The sequence below is a fragment of the Nerophis ophidion genome, linkage group LG04 (genome assembly GCF_033978795.1).
Source record: "Nerophis ophidion isolate RoL-2023_Sa linkage group LG04, RoL_Noph_v1.0, whole genome shotgun sequence".
In the NCBI taxonomy this organism is placed as follows: domain Eukaryota; kingdom Metazoa; phylum Chordata; class Actinopteri; order Syngnathiformes; family Syngnathidae; genus Nerophis; species Nerophis ophidion.
The window spans coordinates 13,633,466-13,654,919 of record NC_084614.1 but is presented as its reverse complement, the minus strand read 5'-3'; the positions used below and the strand labels follow the sequence as shown (position 1 = coordinate 13,654,919).

At 40.2% G+C, this 21,454-nt stretch overlaps 1 protein-coding gene across 4 annotated transcripts in view; it reads left to right on the top strand.

Moving 5' to 3' along the window:
• The window catches only part of LOC133550944 (potassium voltage-gated channel subfamily KQT member 4), a 136,915-nt gene that overhangs the window by 76,402 nt on the left and 39,059 nt on the right, over positions 1 to 21,454 (top strand). For all 4 annotated transcript variants that reach the window (XM_061897115.1, XM_061897112.1, XM_061897113.1 and 1 more), the window contains exons 2-7: positions 6,710 to 6,800; positions 16,387 to 16,513; positions 16,590 to 16,765; positions 17,086 to 17,208; positions 20,884 to 20,994; positions 21,066 to 21,161. In XM_061897115.1, the coding sequence (XP_061753099.1) occupies positions 6,710 to 6,800; positions 16,387 to 16,513; positions 16,590 to 16,765; positions 17,086 to 17,208; positions 20,884 to 20,994; positions 21,066 to 21,161 (724 nt within the window). The remainder of the gene's footprint in view (positions 1 to 6,709; positions 6,801 to 16,386; positions 16,514 to 16,589; positions 16,766 to 17,085; positions 17,209 to 20,883; positions 20,995 to 21,065; positions 21,162 to 21,454) is intronic.

Here is a 21,454-nt window from a genome sequence, read left to right as displayed (position 1 = left end):
CCAAGAAAATATTTTAAAGACTTGGTCTTCACTTGTTTGAATAAATTCTTTTTTTTTTTTTTTACTTTGCTTCTTATAACTTTCAGAAAGACAATTTTAGAGAAAAAATACAACCTTAAAATGATTTTAGGATTTTCAAACACATATACCTTTTTACCCTTTAAATTCCTTCCTCTTTTTTCCTGACAATTTAAATCAATGTTCAAGTAAATTTATTTTTTTTATTGTAAAGAATAATAAATACATTTTAATTTAATTTTAGCTTCTGTTTTTTCATCGAAGAATATTTGTGAAATATTTCTTCAAACTTATTATGATTAAAATTCAAAAAATATATTTTGGCAAATCTAGAAAATCTGTAGAATCAAATTTAAATCTTATTTCAAATTCTTTTGAATTTCTAAAAAAAAAAAAAATTCTGGAAAATCTAAAATAAATAATGATTTGTCTTTGTTAGAAATATAGCTTGGTCCAATTTGTTATATATTCTAACAAACTGCAGATTGGATTTTAACCTATTTAAAACATGTCATCAAAATTTCAAAATTAATCTTAATCAGGAAAAATTACTAGTGATGTTCCATAAATTCTTTTTTTAATTTTTTCAAAAAGATTTGAATTAGCTGATTTTCCTCTTCATTTTTTTCGGTTGAATTTTTAATTTTAAAAAGTCGAAATTGAAGATAAACTATGTTTCAAAATGTTATTTTAATTTTTTTCTTGTTTTCTCCTCTTTTAAACCATTAAATTAAGTGTTTTTCTCATCATTTATTCCCTACAAAAAAGCTTCCGTAAAAGGAAAAAAAATGTACGACGGAATGACGGACAAAAATACCAATTTTTTTATATATATAGATTTATTTGTTAAAGGTAAATTAAGCAAATTGGCTATTTTTGGCAATTTATTTAAGTGTGTATCAAACTGGTACCCTTTCGCATTAATCAGTACCCAAGAAGTAGCTCTTGGTTTCAAAAAGGTTGGTGACCCCTGATCTAGACAGTACAGACACTCAACAACCGCACATCATTTGCAGACTATAATTACTGGTTTGCAAAAATATTTTTAACCCACTAGTGTATCTCACGGTACACTAGTGTGCCGCGGCTCAGTGGTTGAAAAACACTGGACTATCCAAGCGAGAGGCATGATTTATAATCTGGAATTAACTCTTGCCAACTCAAAAGCGATGTCAATATAGCAGCATAAGATAGTTAGCAGTGTGATCATGGCACCACTAAAAAAATGGCCTGTCTGCGTTAGCACTTATAATAACAATATTGCTATTACATGGTTGATATTCAGGTCACGAGATGTAAATGGGGTATTGTTGGTAGTTTTTGGATGTTTTTAGAGGGTTTTATAGGCGAAATTGAATACTCCAAGCAGCTACGCTGTTAGCCACCTCTGACTTGCCATATTTTACAACTTAGAATACATGAAAAAAAAAAAAAGTATTGTCTTAAATACGGAATGTGAATGATGGGCAAAATTCCCCCCCAAAAGTGCAGTTTCCCTTTTAAGAAACACAAAAATAAATCCTAATAAATTGTGGTAATCAGTAAGAGTTTTATTTTTAGGTCAAGCGTCGTGAAATTATCATGAATTCAATCAATTCAGAGGAAAAAAATCATTAATATATGGTGATTATACCATTTTTCTAGGAGTTGAAGGTCCCGATTTTAGACCGTATTGCCCATCCCTAAGTCTAATAAGAAAAACGTCCTGGTCAGCATATTTTGGCAAAGTGAATGATGCCGACTGGCAGACTGGCGCGTCCCGCCTGCGCTTCCTGTTGCGTACGCGCACGCTTCCATTCATGTATTGATGAACATAGTCACGTATTGATCGGAGAAAGCAGACTCGTCGTCTCAGCGGGAATTCCCACACCACTTAACGCTCCTTACTGGTTGATAGGGTGCACTGCAATTAACCGACTTAGACCTTGCACTTTTGCACACGTCAAAACTTAAACACTACGCTTGTTTGCCTTTTCCGAGGAATGTTCCGGCATGGAGAACGTGGGTTTGTTGATATTTTGTTTTCCAGTTTGTGTTGACCCATGACTCAGACAGGAACCAACCAATGAGAGTTCTGCAATATTGCAATTACTGTGGATTTGAATTCATACTTTTAATAATCAACTATAAGTAATTTACTGCATGAAAGTAAACTACCCAGTTTTTTTAAACTCTTATTCCTTATATTGAAATATTTAAAGATATGGATGGGATTGTTTTCAACTTATTTTAGTGGATCTCCACATATTGGCGATTTAGAATTTAAAGGCCTACTGAAACCCACTACTACCGATTTATATATCAATGATGAAATATTAACATTGCAACACATGCCAATACGGCCGGTTTAGTTTACTAGATTGCAATTTAAAAATTTCGTGCAGAAGTATCATGCTAAAACGTCGTGGTATGATGACGCGTGCGCGTGACGTCACGCATTGTAGAGGACATTTTGGTCCAGCACCGTTCACAGCTATAAGTCGTCTCTTTTCATCGCATAATTCCACAGTATTATGGACATTTGTGTTGCTAAATATTTTGCAATTTGTTCAGTTAATAATGGAGACGTCAAAGAAGAAAGATGTAGGTGGGAAGCGCTGTATTGCGGCCGCCTTTAGCAACACAAACACAGCCGGTGTTTCCTTGTTTACATTCCTGATAGATGACGGTGAAGCTTTACTATGGAACAGGGGGCGGTTTAGCTCGGTTGGTAGAGTGGCTGTGCCAGCAACTTGAGGGTTGCAGGTTCGATTCCCGCTTCTGCCAACCTAGTCACTGCCGTTGTGTCCTTGGGCAAGACACTTTACCCACCTGCTCCCAGTGCCACCCACACTGGTTTGAATGTAACTTAGATATTGGGTTTCACTATTTAAAGTGCTTTGAGTCACTAGAGAAAGAGCGCTATATAAATATAATTCACTTCACTTCACAACAGAGCGGTCAAGCGAACATAGTTCCCTACTACATGTCAACCGGCAGGTTTCGGTGGTAATAAGTCGGCTTTTACGTAGACATGAGCGGAGAGCTTGCGTCGTTCCTCCTGCACCTGTCAAAGAGGCAGCTTGCCTCCTCCCATTGGCCGCCCCCGACCGTCGTATGCTTCTACCGTGGAGGAGGGGAAAAAAAAATAAAATCTCAGCCTGGCCCCCCCTGCTGCCTTCGCCTCGTCGAGAAACGTGGGTTCCCAAAGAGACACTGGCGGTCACCACACCTGTGGCCACACCCCTCCGACTTTCAGGTTGTACAGGTACGACCATATAATCGCACTAAAACACTAGTAACACAATAAGCAGATAAGGGATTTTCCAGAATTATCCTAGTAAATTTGTCTAATAACATCTGAATCGCTCTGCCGTTTAGTTTTTTTTTTGTTTTTGTTTTTCTAGTCCTTCACTCTCACTTTCCTCATCCACAAATCTTTCATCCTCGCTCAAATTAATGGGGAAATCGTCGCTTTCTCGGTCCGAATCACTCTCGCTACTGGTGGCCATGATTGTAAACAATGTTATGATGTGAGGAGCTCCACAACCCGTGACGTCACGCGCACATGGTCTGCTACTTCCGGTACAGGCAAGGCTTCTTTACTAGCGACCAAAAGTTGCGAACTTTATCGTGGATGTTCTCTACAAAATCCTTTCAGCAAAAATATGACAATATCGCGAAATGATCAAGTATGACACATAGAATGGACCTGCTATCCCCGTTTAAATAAGAAAATCTCATTTCAGTAGGCCTTTAAAGCAAGCTACAACAGACTGAACAACAACACATAACTTTAACTACTTTAACTTTAACAAACAAGCCCCACATCAGACCCTAAAGAAAGTGCAATATGAAGTATAAATGATAAAACATTGAATATTAAGAGTATGTGAAAGTCCGACTCCTACTTTGTTTACTTCCTTGATGACCTCTTGGATGTTTGGTCATCAATCAGAAATATCAGCTACAATGCGCCAAACGTGGACAAGTGTGGAGAGGGCGTTTTTCATTTTTCCCATCATGCACTTTAATGGATTTATATGTGTAATTTCAAATTATACATACATATTTCATAATTATGTATTTACACACGGTAGCTTGAGGCACAACCGTATGTCTACTTCATTTGTTGGTTATAGTTAATTTAAACCATGAGTGTGGAAAGCTGTTTGTCTTGGGCCATATATATTGATACTGTGCTCAAAATTCTTTCAAATGAAATTTGTGGTCATTGATCGTCAATTCTTTAATGGACCTCAAGAGGGCAGCAGTTACACTATAAAGCAGACATGGGCAAGGAAAGACCTGTGACCCGTAAAGCTTTTCAATCTGGCCCGCCGGACATTCCCAAATATTTTTTTTACATCTTTAAGATGGAAAGTGTAGCTGCTATTATGATGTGCAGTGATGTTTTCAAATGGCCGTAAGTCTTGAACTATACAAAGTATTTCAATGGTTGGAATTTGCACTTATGCTTGATTTACTCGTTCATATGGTAATCCAATTAGTTACTATGGTAGTTCAGACGGGGCACCAAGCAGTGTGTGCAGAGTACGTTTCCACAGAGTATTTCCAGAACGGCCAGCCTGAATTGCGAGTGTCGAAGGAGATTTTTACTACAAAGTTCTAAAGCTTAGTGATATATCAGATTGTAGGTGGGGTTTTTTTTCCCCTTTGCATTCATATTTCGCTGTTTGTTTCATTTTTGTTGCGTTTCGCTTGATTGTAAAATATGTCGATGGAGAGGGGGTGCGACGTTCATATTTTGTCAATTTTCAGTGTTTTATCGTTCATAGTTAATATTGTAAATCCTACATTCTTTATTTTCATGTACATTTTTGGTGTCTCATTCAGATTAAAATTAAAAATTCCATTCCCTTTTTTATGGCGGTCTGTCATAACGTTTTTAGCGTTCAATCAGACATTATTGTGAGGTTTTGTATTAGTGTTCCTAAAAATGGATATACAAGCCCCCCAGACACATTTTTTTCTCAAAATTTGGACCCCAGAGTCTAAATAGTTGCAGACGCCTGCTGTGAATCAACCCACAGGGGACTAAATTCAGGTAAAAACACAACGCGGGGCAATTTTCTTGTTAGACTTGTGATGTCTCACAGGCCATAGTTATAATAATAATAATAATAATAGATTTTATTTGAAAAAGCTACAGTTTATTAAAAAAAAAAAATAATAATACAAATATAATAAAAATAAATAAAATATAAAAACTAGAACAGCCTAATAGCTAGAACTAGTATGCATATATCTATAAAAAGGCTTTTTTTTTTTTTAAAGAAGGGTTTTTAAGTTTTTTAAAAAAACATCCACAGTCTGAGGTGCCCTCAGGTGGTCAGGGAGAGCGTTCCACAGACTTGGAGCAGAAAGCCCGATCTCCAATAGTTCATAGTTTGGACATTCCTGGTTTCAAATGAAGAGTTTGAGGTCTGAGGAACAATTTTCTGTACGCCATTTAACATCTTGGATTTGCTACCGTCATTGAGACTGTAGTGGAAAATTTCTGTCCTAGGGTTACCTCTAAACTAAATCCATTAGGAGGGACACGACATAAGAGGTCAAGTCACCCTGAACATTGGACAGTTATATAAGTTGTTATGCTACAAATCAGGCCATCATGGAGGATATAAATAAGAAGAGAAGGCCGAGCCTGATGTGCGCTCTTATTAATTCCTTTCTTGAGGGTTCACCATCTTTCGTCTCAGGAGAGATTGTCTGTGTAAACATATCGATTCAATCCAACTTTGTATTATCTGATTATGAGTAAATAAAACTGTTGTAACAAACTCTCTATTGTTCCTGTTTAAGATTCGGCATTTCTACTGCATAAAATTGGTGTACAGGCCTCCACATAAAATTGGCATCACGAACAGGATGAGGCCCCGGGTTAAATCCCTGACATTTCTACTACAAGACTCAGAAAATGTTATCAAAAAACAAAATACAACAACTGCAAAGTGGTGTGTGCTGCGATCAGGTGCCGTTTCTACAGAGTTTGGTGAATAAATGCCTGTCAGAAGTTATTTCATGTCAATTTTGTCCCGTTAAAACCTCATTTGATCCACCTTTTTGTAGAAGTTCACGCTGCTAATTTTGGTCAGCCTGTCAACGAGCTGGTCCATTGTCCAGCATGTATTTGCTGGTTTTGTCTGCAGCTTTTATCAGTGAAGGCCACAGCTTCATGGCTCGTGTCCCAATGAAAAGAATAAACAATCACATCAACCTTGTCCCCCGCGCCGCAAACTTGTCATCCGGTCGCTGACAGCCGCACTGCAACAGCCATCCAACAAAAACTTTCCACTGGCCGAGTGCGAACGTAAATGCTCTTACACCGAAGTTCATGCATCATTGTCGGGGAGAGGAGAGACCTCGTGTCTGCTTGACATGAGTTGAAAAAAGAAAGGATGCTGCTTGCACTAAGCGGGACGATCATGTGGTTATTGCTGCAAAATCCTGCACAAATTGATGTGAGCACTGAAATGAAGCTCTCAGCCGCTGTCTCGGTGTTTACGTTACCACGAGAGCGCCACAAAGCTGACGAGCGCTAATCGACCATAATTTATGCCGTGTTTTCTTATGGCGTCGTCCTCAACCTCAAGTGGCCATTACTTACTTCTGCTGGACGGAGGCGCTGCGACCCACTGGAACAAACTTTGAACACCAGTTGTTTATTGTTGTCCTGCTTGTGTTCCAGTTTTCTGCTGGTGTTCAGCTGCTTGCTGCTGTCCGTCTTCTCCACCATCCCGGAACACGTGGGGGTCGCCAACCAAGGCCTCTTCATCCTGGTAAACACACACACAAATGGGCCACATACGGCCTGCCCAAGCTTATTTGGCCCGCCGAACATTGCCCGAAAAGGCTTGAGGAAACCATCAAAAATAGGCTTGATCATGCATGCAGTATTCCCGCCACCCCGCAGAGGGCAACAGCGAGGCATATCTGTCACAGTCGGGTGAGTAAAAGAAGACTACTAATTCATCCTTGAAAAAGAAAAGCTACGGACATTGCGTGTCATGTTTAAAGCTTAAAGTAAAACATTACCAGCAAATTTACAAAAAATGTTTGTCATCACTTCTGAGAATACAGAGCATAGAAGAAAAGGTAATTTCAAACATCAGTATTCAAGGACAACTTTAAAACAAATGTGTACATCAGTGGTGGGGGTTAAAGGCCTACTGAAATGAGATTTTCTTATTTAAACGGGGATAGCAGTTCCATTCTGTGTCATACTTGATCATTTCGCGATATTGCCATAATTATGCTGAAAGTATTTAGTAGAGAACATCGACGGTAAAGTTTGCAACTTTTGGTCGCTAATAAAATAGCCTGTACCGGAAGTAGCAGACGATGTGCGCGTGACGTCACTGGTTGTAGAGCTCCTCACATCCTCACATTGTTTACAATCATGGCCACCAGCAGCTAGAGCGATTCGGACCGAGAAAGTGACAATTTCCCCATTAATTTGAGCGAGGATGAAACATTTGTGGATGAGGATAGTGAGAGTGAAGGACTACAAAAAAAAAAAATAAAAAAAAAAAAGGCAAGAGCAGTGGGAGCGATTCAGATGTTATTAGACACATTTACTAGGATAATTCTGGAAAATCCCTTATCTGCTTATTGTGTTACTAGTGTTTTAGTGAGATTATATGGTACCTGAAAGTTGGAGGGGTGTGGTGACCGCCAGTGTCTCTGAAGGAAGCCACGCAGCTGCAGGTGGACGCAAGCTCCGCTCATGTCTATGGTAATAGCCGACTTAGTACCACAATTTTCTCACCGAAACCTGCCGGTTGACATGTGGTCGGGAACCATGTTCGCTTGACATTTCTGTTCCATAGTACGGCTTCACCTTCGGGAATGTAAACAAGGAAACATCGGCTGTGTTTGTGTTGCTGAAGGCAGCCGCAATACACCGCTTCCCACCTACATCTTTCTTCTTTGACGTCTCCATTATTAATTGAACAAATTGCAAAAGATTCAGCAACACAGATGTCCAGAATACTGTGTAATTATGCGATTAAAGCAGACGACTTATAGCTTGGATCGGGCTGGAAAAAATGTCCGCTACCACCGGTGACTTCAAACGCACGCGTCATCATACCGCGACATTTTAAACAGGATACTTCGCGGGAAATTTAAAATTGCAATTTAGTAAACTAAGCCGGCCGTATTGGCATGTGTTGCAATGTTAATATTTCATCATTGATATATAAACTATCAGACTGCGTGGTCGCTAGTAGTGGCTTTCAGTAAGCCTTTAAACTGTGACATTCTCTTCACAATGAGATAAAATATATTCCAATTGAAAAAAATATATAAAGATAGAACAAAAGATCATATGGACAGCCATAAGTGTTTACATTTAGCTTTTTATTTATTATTTTACTTTTTTTTGTCTGGTTTTGTATTTGTTTTGTATCATTCCGTGAGGTGTATATTATTATTTTTTTATTTGTTCAGTTTACACTTCATGAAGTTTTGCACTTGTTGTGTTTTTCTTGTGTGTTTTTGTTTGTTTTCATTACATTTGGATGTATTTGTTGGTTTACAAACCCCGTTTCCATATGAGTTGGGAAATTGTGTTAGATGTAAATATAAACGGAATACAATGATTTGCAAATCATTTTCAACCCATATTCAGTTGAATATGCTACAAAGACAACATATTTGAAGTTCTAACTCATAAACTTTTTTTTTTGCAAATCATTAACTTTAGAATTTGATGCCAGCAACACATGACAAATAAGTTGGGAAAGGTGGCAATAAATACTGATAAAGTTGAGAAATACTCATCAAACACTTACTTGGAACATCCCACAGGTGTGCAAGCTAATTGGGAACAGGTGGGTGCCATGATTGGGTATAAAAACAGCTTCCCAAAAATGCTCAGTCTTTCACAAGAAAGGATGGGGCGAGGTACACCTCTTTGTCCACAACTGCATCAGCAAATAGTCAAACAGTTTAAGAACAACGTTTCTCAAAGTGCAATTGCAAGAAATTTAGGGATTTCAACATCTACGGTCCATAATGTCATCAAAAGATTCAGAGAATCTGGAGAAATCACTCCACGTAAGCAGCATGGCCAGAAACAAACATTGAATGACCGTGACCTTCGATCCCTCAGAACGCACTGTATCAAAAACCAACATAAATCTCTATAGGATATCACCACATGGGCTCAGGAACACTTCAGAAAACCACTGTTACTAAATACAGTTGGTCGTTGTAAGTGCAAGTTAAAGCTCTACCATGCAAAGCCAAAGCCCTTTATCAACAACATCCAGAAACGGGCCCGAGATCATCTAAGATGGACTGATGCAAAGTGGAAAAGTGTTCTGTGGTCTGACGAGTCCACATTTCAAATGTTTTTGGAAATTCTCAATATCGTGTCATCCGGACCAAAGGGGGAAGCGAACCATTCAGACTGTTATTGACGCAAAGTTGAAAAGCCAGCATCTGTGATGGTATGGGTGTGCATTAGTGCCCAAGACATGGGCAACTTACACATCTGTGAAGGCACCATTAATGCTGAAAGGTACATACAGGTTTTGGAACAACATATGCTGCCAGCTAAGCGCCGTCTTTTTCATGGACACCCCTGCTTATTTCAGCAAGACAATGCCAAGCCACATCCAGCACGTGTTACATCAGCGTGGCTTTGTAAAAAAGAATGCGGGTACTTTCCTGCTGTCCAGACCTGTCTGCCATCGAAAATGTGTGGCGCATTAGGAAGCGTAAAATACAACTGTGGAGACCCCGGACTGTTGAACGACTGAAGCTCTACATAAAACAGGTCCGAGAGCCAGTTCCAGCTCGTGGTGCTCAAGACCAGACTTAAGACCAGGGGAGACAGGGCCTTCTTTGTGGTTGGCCCTAAGGTCTGGAACACTCTGCCCCTCCATGTTCAAACTGCTTCCACAGTGGAGTGTTTTTTGTCTCGTCTTAAGACCCACTTTTATTCTTTGGCTTTTAACACTACATGAGTTGTGTGGTCCTCTGTCCTCTGTTTTCCTCTGCGTTTTTTATACACTTTGATTTCTATTTTACTGTTTTAATTGATTTTACCCTTTAAAATTGTTTTTAATCATATTTGTTTTTATATTGTTTTTTTTATATTGGTTTTATATTTATTTATTTTTTGTTTTTATTCAGTCATTGGTGGAGTATAATATTGTTTTTCTAATATTGTTTTTAACATGGCTGTGCAGCACTTTGGAAACGTTATTGTTGTTTAAATGTGCTATGTAAATAAAGTGGATTGGTTTGGATTGAAGAATTCCACTTTCAAAGCTTCAACAATTAGTTTCCTCAGTTCCCAAACGTGTTTTGTAAAGAAAAGGTGATGTAACACAGTGGTGAACATGCCCTTTCCCAACTACTTTGGCACAGGTTGCAGCCATGAAATTCTGAGTTAATTATTATTTCCCCAAAAAAATTAAGTTTATGAGTTTGAACATCAAATATCTTGTCTTTTGTAGTGCATTCAATTGAATATGGGTTGAAAATGATTTGCAAATCATTGTATTCCGTTTATATTTACACCTAACACAATTTCCCAACTCATATGGAAACGGGGTTTGTACATGTAGGTGCTGCATTCAATGTAACATGCTTAAAAAGTGCTTGAATCTGACCTTAAAAGACGCTTGCACCATAACAAACGCACACATTAACACACACCAGCAGAGTATTGTTGGATGCCAGAGTCGCCGACTAAGCAACGTGGGGGATTCAGGTGCTGTTGAGTGTGCAGGAAATCACAGACATGATCCACTAATCCTAATAGCCATCCCATCATAATCTGTGCCCTGGCCTCTTCAGTGAATGGTTAATGGACTCGCTGCTTTCTCCGCGCCAACCTCAAGGAGCCTTCGCCTCCTCCTCATCCTCATCCCCTCGCGGCCCACCTTGCGCTCTCCATTCAGCGCCGCCTTTCACCATCAATCAGGAGGACATTAAAACGGCAATTAGCCACCGAAGGGCTTTATTTATGTGACTGACACGTCCCAAGAACACAGTAAAGTATTTTCACAATGTATTTACGTTAGGGCCTAAAATATATACTGTAACCGTGGCTCATTGATTTTGTTGCAAAATATGACAACGTCAGCATGTAAATATGACATTGACGCCCTAAACTCGCTCCAGGTACATTTCAATTTTTTGTATTATTTTGCTCTTTTTAGAGACGGGTACCTGGGAATCGATACTCGTACTCAGCGTTACAAAGTGTTGTGTGTTTTCAGGGTTTCCCGCAGCGCTTCGTTGTTAAGGCGGCCGCTTTATCAACAAAGAACACTGGATTCTCTAGGGCAGGGGTGTCAAACTCAAATCCAGAGTGGGCCAAAATTTAAAACTGAACAAAGCCGCGGGCCGAGGTTGAACAAATTAACCCTTTAATAGGGACCCAAACAAGTTTTGCATTGAATATTGACCAAGCAAGGCTTATATAACTTTCTAGTGACATGCAAAATCCAGTTTCAAATAATAATAATCAAAAAATATCAATGGCATATCAAATAAAATAAAAACACAAGTTTAATGCCTTTTTTCGGCGGCGGGTTTGAGTTGGGGCGGGGTTTGGTGGTAGCGGGGGTGTATATTGTAGCGTCCCGTGATGCAAGGGATTCTGGGTATTTGTCCGGTTGTGTTTATGTTGTTACGGTGCGGATGTTCTCCCAAAATGTGTTTGTCATTCTTGTTTGCTGTGGGTTAACAGTGTGGCGCATATTTGTAACAGTGTTAACCTTCTTTATACGGCTACCCTCAGTGTGACCTGTGTGGCTGTTGACCAAGTATGCCTTGCATACACTTGTGTGTGTGTATGAGCCGCATATATTATGTGAGTGGGCCGGCACGCTGTTTTTATGGAAGAAAATCGGATGTGGCGACATGTAGAGAACGCCAAAAGCAGTGCTTTTACTGCCTGCCCCCAATATTATTGTCCGGGTGGAAATCGGGAGAAATTCGGGAGGGGCATTGAACTTCGGGAGTCTCCCGGGAAAATTGGGAGGGTTGACGACTTTGAGTATTAGCGGTGAATGTGGTGTTACACCGGCGGGACAGACCTAATGTTAATTTGATATTGCCTCAAGGGCCAAATGAAATTACACGGTGGGCCGAATTTGGCCCGCGGGCCAGAGTTTGACACCCATGCTCTAGGGAAGTGTTTTTCAACCTTTTTTCAGTGATTTACCCCCTGTGAACATTTTTTTATTTTAAGTACCCCCTAATCAAAGCAAACAATTTTTGGTTGAAAAAAAGAGATAAAGAAGTAAAATACAGCACCATGTCATCAGTTTCTGATTTATTAAATTGTATAACAGTGCAAAATATTGCTCATTTGTAGTGGTCTTTCTTGAACTATTTGGAAAAAGAGATATAAAAATAACTAAAAACTTGTTGAAAAATAAGTGATTCAATTATAAATAAAGATTTTTACACATAGAAGTATTAATCAACTTAAAGTGCCCTCTTTGGGGATTGTAATAGAGATCCATCTGGATTCATGAACTTCATTCTAAACATTTCTTCACAAAAAAAGAAATCTTTAACATCGATATTTATGGAACATGTCTCCAAAAAATGTAGCTGTCAATACTGAATATTGTATTGTTGCATTTCTTTTCATAGTTTATAAACTTACATTCATATTTTGTTGAAGTATTATTCAATAAATATATTTCTAAAGGATTTTTGAATTGTTGCTATTTTTAGAATAAAAAATAAATAAAAGTCTCATGTACCCCTTGGCATACCTTTTAAGTACTCCCAGGGGTACGCGTACCCCCATTTGAGAACCACTGCTGTAGGGCATTGTTTTTCAACCACTGTGCCGCGGCAGACTACTGTGCCGTGGGAAATTATGGAACTTCACCTAAAGGGTCCCAAAAATATTTTTTGCAAATCCATCCATCCATCTTCTTCCGCTTATCCGAGGTCGGGTCGCGGGGGCAGCGGCCTAAGCAGGGAAACCCAGGCTTCCCTCTCCCCAGCTACTTCGTCCAGCTCCTCCCGGGGCATCCCGAGGCATTCCCGGGCCAGCCGTGAGAGATAGTCTTCCCAACGTGTCCTGGGTCTTCCCTGTCGGACGTGCCCTAAACACCAATAATTATAATCTGCAAATAACGTGACGTTAGTTATTGTCTGTGCTGTGTACAATTCGGCAAGGTAACCATGTAATACTCCATGTCAATATGTGGCAGCAGGTAGTTAATTGCTTTGTAAAAGTCGGAATGTGTGGGGAAAGACGAGGATGGTTTGTTGTGATCCCAATATGCAGACCACAGCGGGAGGCTGTGTGCAGATAAAAAGGTATGTAACGCTTAAACTAAAAAGGAACGAAAGGGAAAGGAAAAGGCAATGGCTATGCAAAACGAAAGTAAAACTAAACTGGCTACAAAGTACACAGAAACAGAATGCTGGACGACAGCAAAAACTTACGGCGCCCACAAAGTACATCCGTACATGACAGGAAAACACCAACAAACTCAAAATAAAGCATGACGACCTTGTGGAGTTTCATTTTTGAATATTTTATGCTGGTGGTGTGCCTCCGGATTTTTTCATGAAAAAAGGTGGCTTGCCTCAAAAAAGGTTAAAAAACACTGCTCTAGGGATGAATGTTGATGTTTTTAAGAGCAGGCCTAAGACCCATCTTTTTGATTTACCTTTTACCTATTTATTAGTTTTATTGAAGTCATTTTAGTCTTTTAATATCATTATTAATGAAATATTTTCTTTAGTTCTATTTAGTTATTATATATTAACTGTTTATTTTTTATTGTTTTAATCTTTGTATGTCTTACTTGTAATTTATCCTTTATTGCTACTCATTGTCCTTGCTATTTTACAGATTTTATTATTTTTACTGTCCAGCGTTCCTCAGAGGGAGCCATCTGCATTAGGGGTTATCGGGCCGTGCTGTGGGGGCACTTTGTGTCAGCGTCCTGGTGGCCATGGTATGATGACCTCCTGGTGCAGATGGCTCCTGTGATAGTGTTTACTCACCTGTTTCGTCTGTACTCATCCATGCATTCATTTGTTCATACGTGTGTGTGTGTGTGTCCTATAATGGGGGATATGGGTCATCGGGGTATTGTTTTTAAGTCTGTAAAGCACTTTGCGTTGCATTTCCTTTATGTAGGAAAAACGCTGTATAAATAAAGTTTTTGATTCGATGAAGACAGCATCTAGGAAACCGACTATAATGCCTGTCCTAGCTATATTTAGACAAATGTATACGTTTAGAGAAAACAGTTCATAGAAGAGGTTCGTAAAAGAGTTCAAAAAGAGGTTTGTAAAAGAGTTCAAAAAGAGGTTCGTAAAACAGTTCGAAAAGACGTCGTCTGGAACTTGGGCAGATCCTGCCTTCTCTCGATTTTGTAGTTCTTGGGTTAAAACGATATCTTTCTGTTGATTACAATACATGAAAGAAACAAACACCTTCATGTTGCTTCAACTAAATGTAGCTGAGCTACATTTAGTTGAGAGCAACTTATATCTTAGCTTACTACATTTTCCAAGTAGCTTTCCCATCACTGCACATATGGATAATCCGCTGACGCTGTTGGTGCAGTCACCAATAGGGAACATTCCAAACGGATCGTTTCCATATGAGTTGGGAAATTGTGTTAGATGTAAATATAAACGGAATACAATGATTTGCAAATCATTTTTAACCCATTTTCAGTTGAATATGCTACAAAGACAACATATTTGATGTTCAAAATTATAAACTTTTTTTTTTTGCAAATAATCATTTACTTTAGAATTTGATGCCAGCAACACGTGACAAAGAAGTTGGGAAAGGTGGCAATAAATACTGATAAAGTTGAGGAATGCTCATCAAACACTTATTTGGAACATCCTACAGGTGTGCAGGCCAATTGGGAACAATTGGGTGCCATGATTGGGTATAAAAACAGCTTCCCAAAAAATGCTCAATCTTTCAAAAGAAAGGATGGGGCATGATACACCCTTTTGTTCACAACTGCGTGAGCAAATAGTCAATTTAGTTAAGAACAACGTTTCTCAAAGTGCAATTGCAAGAAAATTAGGGATTTCAACATCTACGGTCCATAATATTGTCAAAAGGTTCAGAGAATCTGGAGAAATCACTCCACATAAGCGGCATGGCCGGAAACCAACAATGAATGACAGTGACCTTCGAGCCCTCAGACAGCCCTGTATCAAAAACCGACATCAATCTCTAAAGGATATCACCACATGGGCTAAGAAACACTTCAGATAACCACTGTCACTAAATACAGTTGGTTGCTACATCTGTAAGTGCAAGGTAAAGCTCTACTATGCAAAGCGAAAGCCATTTATCAACAACATCCAGAAATGCCGCCGGCTTCTCTGGGCCCGAGGTCATCTAAAGTGGACTGATGCAAAGTGGAAAAGTGTTCTGTGGTCTTACGAGTCCACATTTCAAATTGTTTTTGAAAATATTTGACAACGTGTCATCCGGACCAAAGGGGAAGCGAACCATCCAGACTGTTATCGACGCAAAGTTCAAAAGCCAGCATCTGTGATGGTATGGGGGTGCATTAGTGCCCAACACATGGGTAACTTACACATCTGTGAAGGCACCATTAATGCTGAAAGGTACATACAGGTTTTGGAACAACATATGCTGCCATCTGAGCGCCGTCTTTTTCATGGACGCCCCTGCTTATTTCAGCAAGACAATGCCAAGCCACATTCAGCACGTGTTACAACAGTTGGCTTCGTAAAGAAAGAGTGCGGGTACTTTCCTAGCCCGCCTGCAGTTCAGACCTGTCTCCCATTGAAAATGTGTGGCGCATTATGAAGCGTAAAATACGACAGCGGTAACCCGGGACTGTTGAAGGACTGAAGCTCTACATAAAACAAGAATGGGAAAGAATTCCACTTTCAAAGCTTCAATAATTAGTTTCCTCAGTTCCCAAACGTTTATTGAGTGTTGTTAAAAGAAAAGGTGATGTAACACAGTGGTGAACATGCCCTTTCCCAACTACTTTGGCACGTGTTGCAGCCATGAAATTCTAAGTTAATTATTTGCAAAAAAGAAAATTAAGTTAAAGAGCTTGAGCATCAAATATGTTGTCTTTGTAGTGCATTCAATTGAATGTGGGTTGAAAATGATTTGCAAATCATTGTATTCCGTACATCTAACACAATTTCCCAACTCATATGGAAACGGGGTTTGTATATCCGCAATGCCTCCACGCTTTGATTTTTCACATTTTCAACAGGAGTTACCAAATGGTAAGAAAAGTTGGTTTTGCATCATAGGCCCCTGAAGATGGTTGGATCAATAACATGTTGGACTAAGTTTGGATTTTATTTCATACCCGTCTTTGACCGAGGGTCTTAATTGTGTGACAGGAGTTCGTGATGATCGTGGTTTTCGGGCTGGAATACTTCATCAGGATCTGGGCGGCGGGATGCTGTTGCCGATACCGCGGCTGGCAGGGGCGGCTGAGGTTCGCCCGGAAGCCCTTCTGCATCATCGGTCAGAACTCCTCGCCGGGAACCTTCTCGCAGTCCTCATCCACGGTCTTCACGGGCTCCCTTGTCTCTCCCGTCAGACTTCATCGTGTTCGTGGCGTCACTGGCGGTGATCGCGGCGGGCACGCAGGGCAACATGTTCGCCACCTCCGCCCTGCGCAGCATGCGCTTCCTGCAGATCCTGCGCATGGTGCGCATGGACCGGCGAGGGGGCACCTGGAAGCTGCTGGGCTCTGTGGTCTACGCTCACAGCAAGGTCTGTTAGTTCACAGGGCAGCACGCTAATGTGGGAACGCCAGAGTGAAAGCTTAGTAAGAATTCCTAACGACCTGGAAAGCTGCTTTGTTTCGTGATCACATGTTCTGGTGCCTTCTCAGGCCAGAGTGCACTTCGGCTGCTCATTTAGCGGCCGCCGTTTGTGCTGACTTACCCGCCGTGATGATGATTATGATGGCCGTGCACCTTAGCCCCGGAAAGCTGCAAAACGATGACGGGGGCTTTTATTTTGTCGATAATGATGATGATAATTTGGGATTAAGATGCCGCTGACGCTTGTGATGGATGCCTCCTCCCCAGGAGCTGATTACAGCGTGGTACATCGGCTTCCTGGTGCTCATCTTCGCCTCCTTCCTGGTCTATGTGGCCGAGAAGGACAACACCGACTTCAGCAACTACGCAGACTCTCTCTGGTGGGGGATTGTGAGTACTACATGTGCACGCTCACGCACCAGCAGACACGTTCCATTTTGTCGTGGTGATCATTGCTAAAGGCCTACTGGAACCCACTACTACCGACTATGCAGTCTGGTAGTATATATATCCATGAGGAAATATTAACATGGCAACACATGCCAATACGTTCTTTTTAGTTTACTAAATTGCAATTTTAAATTTCCCGCGAGTTTCTTGTTGAAAACGTCGCGGAATGATGACGCGTACGCGTGACGTCACGGACTGTAAAGAAATATTAGCAGCTGCACCAAACACGGCTAAAAGTCGTCTCTGTTCATGCCGTAATTACACAGTATTTTGGACATTTGTGTTGCTGAATCTTTTGCAATTTGTTTATTTAAAAATGGAAACTATAAAGAACAATGCTGTTGGTGGAAAGCGGTGGATTGCAAATGTCTTTAGCACCAAGACACAGCCGGTGTTTCTTTGTTTTTTGTGAAGCGGAGTGGTCAAGCGAACATGTATTCTCTCAACAACCAGCATGTTTTTGGATGGGGAAATTGTGACATATACAGTATCTTACCGAAGACATCAATTAATTATTCGTCGTCCTACAACAGCTGTCATGTCAAAAAAGGCAGCTGTGAGCTTGACTCCTCGGCTTCTCTCTGAGATACTGCGTGTTCACCCCAGCCATCCGACCTTGAGGTATGACTTTACAATCTTTAAAATCTCACTAAAACACTATTAAAACAATAAGCAGGTAAGGGATCTTCCAAAATTATCCTAGTAAATGTGTCTAAAAACATCTGAATCGCTCACAATGCAATCGCCTTTTTTTAATTTTTAATTTTATTTATGTTTTCTAGTCCTTAGCTATCAATATCTTCAGCCACGAATCTTTCATCCTCGCTCAAATTAATGGGTAAATTGTCGTTTTCTCTATCCGAATTGCTCTTTTTGTTGGAGGCTCCCATTACAAACAATGTGAGGAGCCCTCACACGGGTTACGTCATTGTCTGCGACTTCAGGTACAGGCAAGGCTTTATTATTAGCGACCAAACGTTGCGAACTTTATCGTCAATGTTCTCTACTAAAACCTTTCAGCAAAAATATGGCAATATCTCAAAATGATCAAGTATTACACAGAATGGACCCGCCATCCCCGTTTAAATAAGAAAATATCATTTCAGTAGGCCTTTAAACGGTGAAAGCAGGTCCATTCTGTGTCATACTTGATCATTTCACGATATTGCCATATTTTTGCCGAAAGGATTTAGTAGAGAACATCGACGATAAAGTTCGCAACTTTTGGTCGCTAATAAAATAGCCTTGCCTGTACCGGAAGTAGCAGACGATGTGCGCGTGACATCACTGGTGTGAGGGCTCCTCACGTCCTCACATTGTTTATAATGTGAGCCTCCAGCAGCAAGAGCTATTCGGACCGCGAAAGCGACGATTTCCCCATTAATTTGAGCGGGCATGAAAGATTTGTGGATGAGGAAAGTTAGACTGAAGCTCAAAATAAAAGAAAAAGCGACGGCTCCGGGCGGCGGCAGTGTGAGCGTTTCAGATGTAATTAGACACATTTACTAGGATAATTCTGGAAGATCCCTTATCTGCTTGATGTTTTAATAGTGTTTTAGTGAGATTGTAAAGTCATACCTCAAAGTCGGATGGCTGCGGTGAACGCCAGTGTCTCTCAGAGAAGCCGAGGAGCCACGCTCACAGCGGCCTTTTTTGACAGCTGCTGCAGGAGGAGGCATAATCCACTGATGTCTCCGGTAAGAGTCGACTTAATATCAAAATTTTCCCATCCAAAAACTTGCTGATTGATGTAGACAAACATGTTCGTTCGACCGCTCTGTGTTAAAGCTTCACAACAAACAAAGAAACGGAGGCTGTGTCTCGGTTGCTAAAGGCAGCTGCAATCCACCGCTTTCCACCAACAGCATTCTAATTTGACGTCTCCATTATTAATTGAACAAATTGCAAAATATTCAGCAACACAGATGTCCAAATTACTGTGTAATTATGTGTTGAAAAGAGACGACTTTTAGACGTAAATGGTGCTGGGCTAATATGTCAGCTACAACCCGAGACGTCACAAACACACGTCGTCATATGCGTCATCATTCCGCGAAGTTTTCAAAAAGAAACTCCGCGGGAAATTAAAAATTGTAATTTAGTAAACTAAAAAGGCCGTATTGGCATGTGTTGCAATGTTAATATTGATATATAAACTATCAGACTGCGTGGTGGGTAGTAGTGGCTTTCAGTAGGCCTTTAAAGATGATATTTACACACGCAATCAAAAGTCATCAGGAATGCCTGCAGTACAAGCGCTATTTCTGAAACGCTGAACATAATCAAGAGGTAATAAAAGGTCCTTCACTTGATTTATCCTCTTGAAAATGTAATTAGATTTTATACAACCTGTCATGTGCAGCGATGTGGGGCAAATAATGGGGGAGGTGTGGGGGTTGACAGAAAAAAAAAAATTAAGAAGTACAGTATTTTTAATGTAATATATTTTATTTTAATGTTTGTTTTTATTATTTTTATTTGTTAAAATTTCAAAGAAAAATCACAATTTAGGAAAAATGGGACGCTAAAATATTTACACTTGTGTTATATTCTTGATGACCATATTTTCCATATCATAGAGCAGTGGTTCTCAACTTTTTCTTCAGTGATGTACCCCCTGTGAACATTTTTTTTAATTCAAGTACCCCCTAATCAGAGCAAAGCATTTTTGGTTGAAAAAAAAGAGATAAAGAAGTAAAATACAGCACTATGTCATCAGTTTCTGATTTATTAAATTGTATAACAGTGCAAACTATTGCTCATTTGTAGTGTTCATTCTTGAACCATTTGAAAAAAAAAGATATAAAAAGAACTAAAAACTTGTTGAAAAAGAAACAAGTGATTCAATTATAAATGAAAACTGTTTCATCAACTTTTAATCAGAAGGGTTCAATCTCTCACCTGTGCTTATTTGAAGCCGACACAACAACCGGCCTCAGAGGAGATAATGTTTGAAAATTGCAAAATCTCACGCAAGATCCACCTAGAATATCGGCCATATGAATCCCTTTTCTACTGTATTAATTTTGGTGATGATTGGATTGGTAACCTTCTGAACATCTTTAGTAGGGAGATGCAACTAATGCAAACTGTAAGCATGCTATTGTTAGCATGCTATCTCTTTTTTTTAATTTTAGCTAATTTTTTTAATACTTTTTTTAACTTGAGGCTGTTTTGCCAGCATGCTAACTGTTCAAGGCTAACTGGCTTTTACACATTCACACAAAATTTCTACCAAAATTCCATCCATCCATCCATCATCTTCCGCTTATCCGAGGTCGGGTCGCGGGGGCAGCAGCCTAAGCCGCGAAGCCCAGACTTCCCTCTCCCCAGCCACTTCGTCCAGGTCTTCCCGGAGGATCCCGAGGCGTTCCCAGGGCAGTCGGGAGACATAGTCTTCCCAACGTGTCCTGGGTCTTCCCCTCGGCCTCCTCCCTAGGAAAATTGGGTTTTCTAATTCTTTGAAAGTAAATCCATATATTGTACTTGTTTTGAAGGTGAAAACTACCAAAATGGCCCTACAGTCTTTGATTTGACTTCTGCTGGGTTAAAGGCAACATGAATAGATTTTTTTTTTGTGCCTTCCGCGGAAAAGTCAGTGAGTCTCCTCAACAGATAACGCTGACCACCATCGGTTACGGCGACAAGATCCCTCGCACCTGGCAAGGTCGTCTTCTGGCCGCTGGCTTCGCTCTCTTGGGCGTCTCCTTTTTTGCGTTACCCGCAGTAAGTTTGTCATGGTGGCACCCATCCTGCTGGAACCTGCTTGGCATGACCTCTGACCTTCCTCCTCCCAGGGAATTCTGGGCTCTGGCTTTGCTTTGAAGGTCCAAGAGCAGCACCGGCAGAAGCACTTTGAGAAGAGACGCATGCCCGCCGCCAACCTCATACAGGTAATGCCATTGACTGTTGTGTGTGTGTGTGTGTGTGTGTGTGTGTGTGTGTGTGTGTGTGTGTGTGTGTGTGTGTGTGTGTGTGTGTGTGTGTGTGTGTGTGTGTGTGTGTGTGAGAGAGAGTGTGAGTGAATGTGTGTGTGTATATATATATATATATACAGTATATATATGTATGTATGTATGTATATGTGTGTGTATATGTGTGTATATATATGTATATGTGTATATGTATATGTATGTATATGTGTATATATATATATATGTATGTATGTATATGTGTATATATGAAT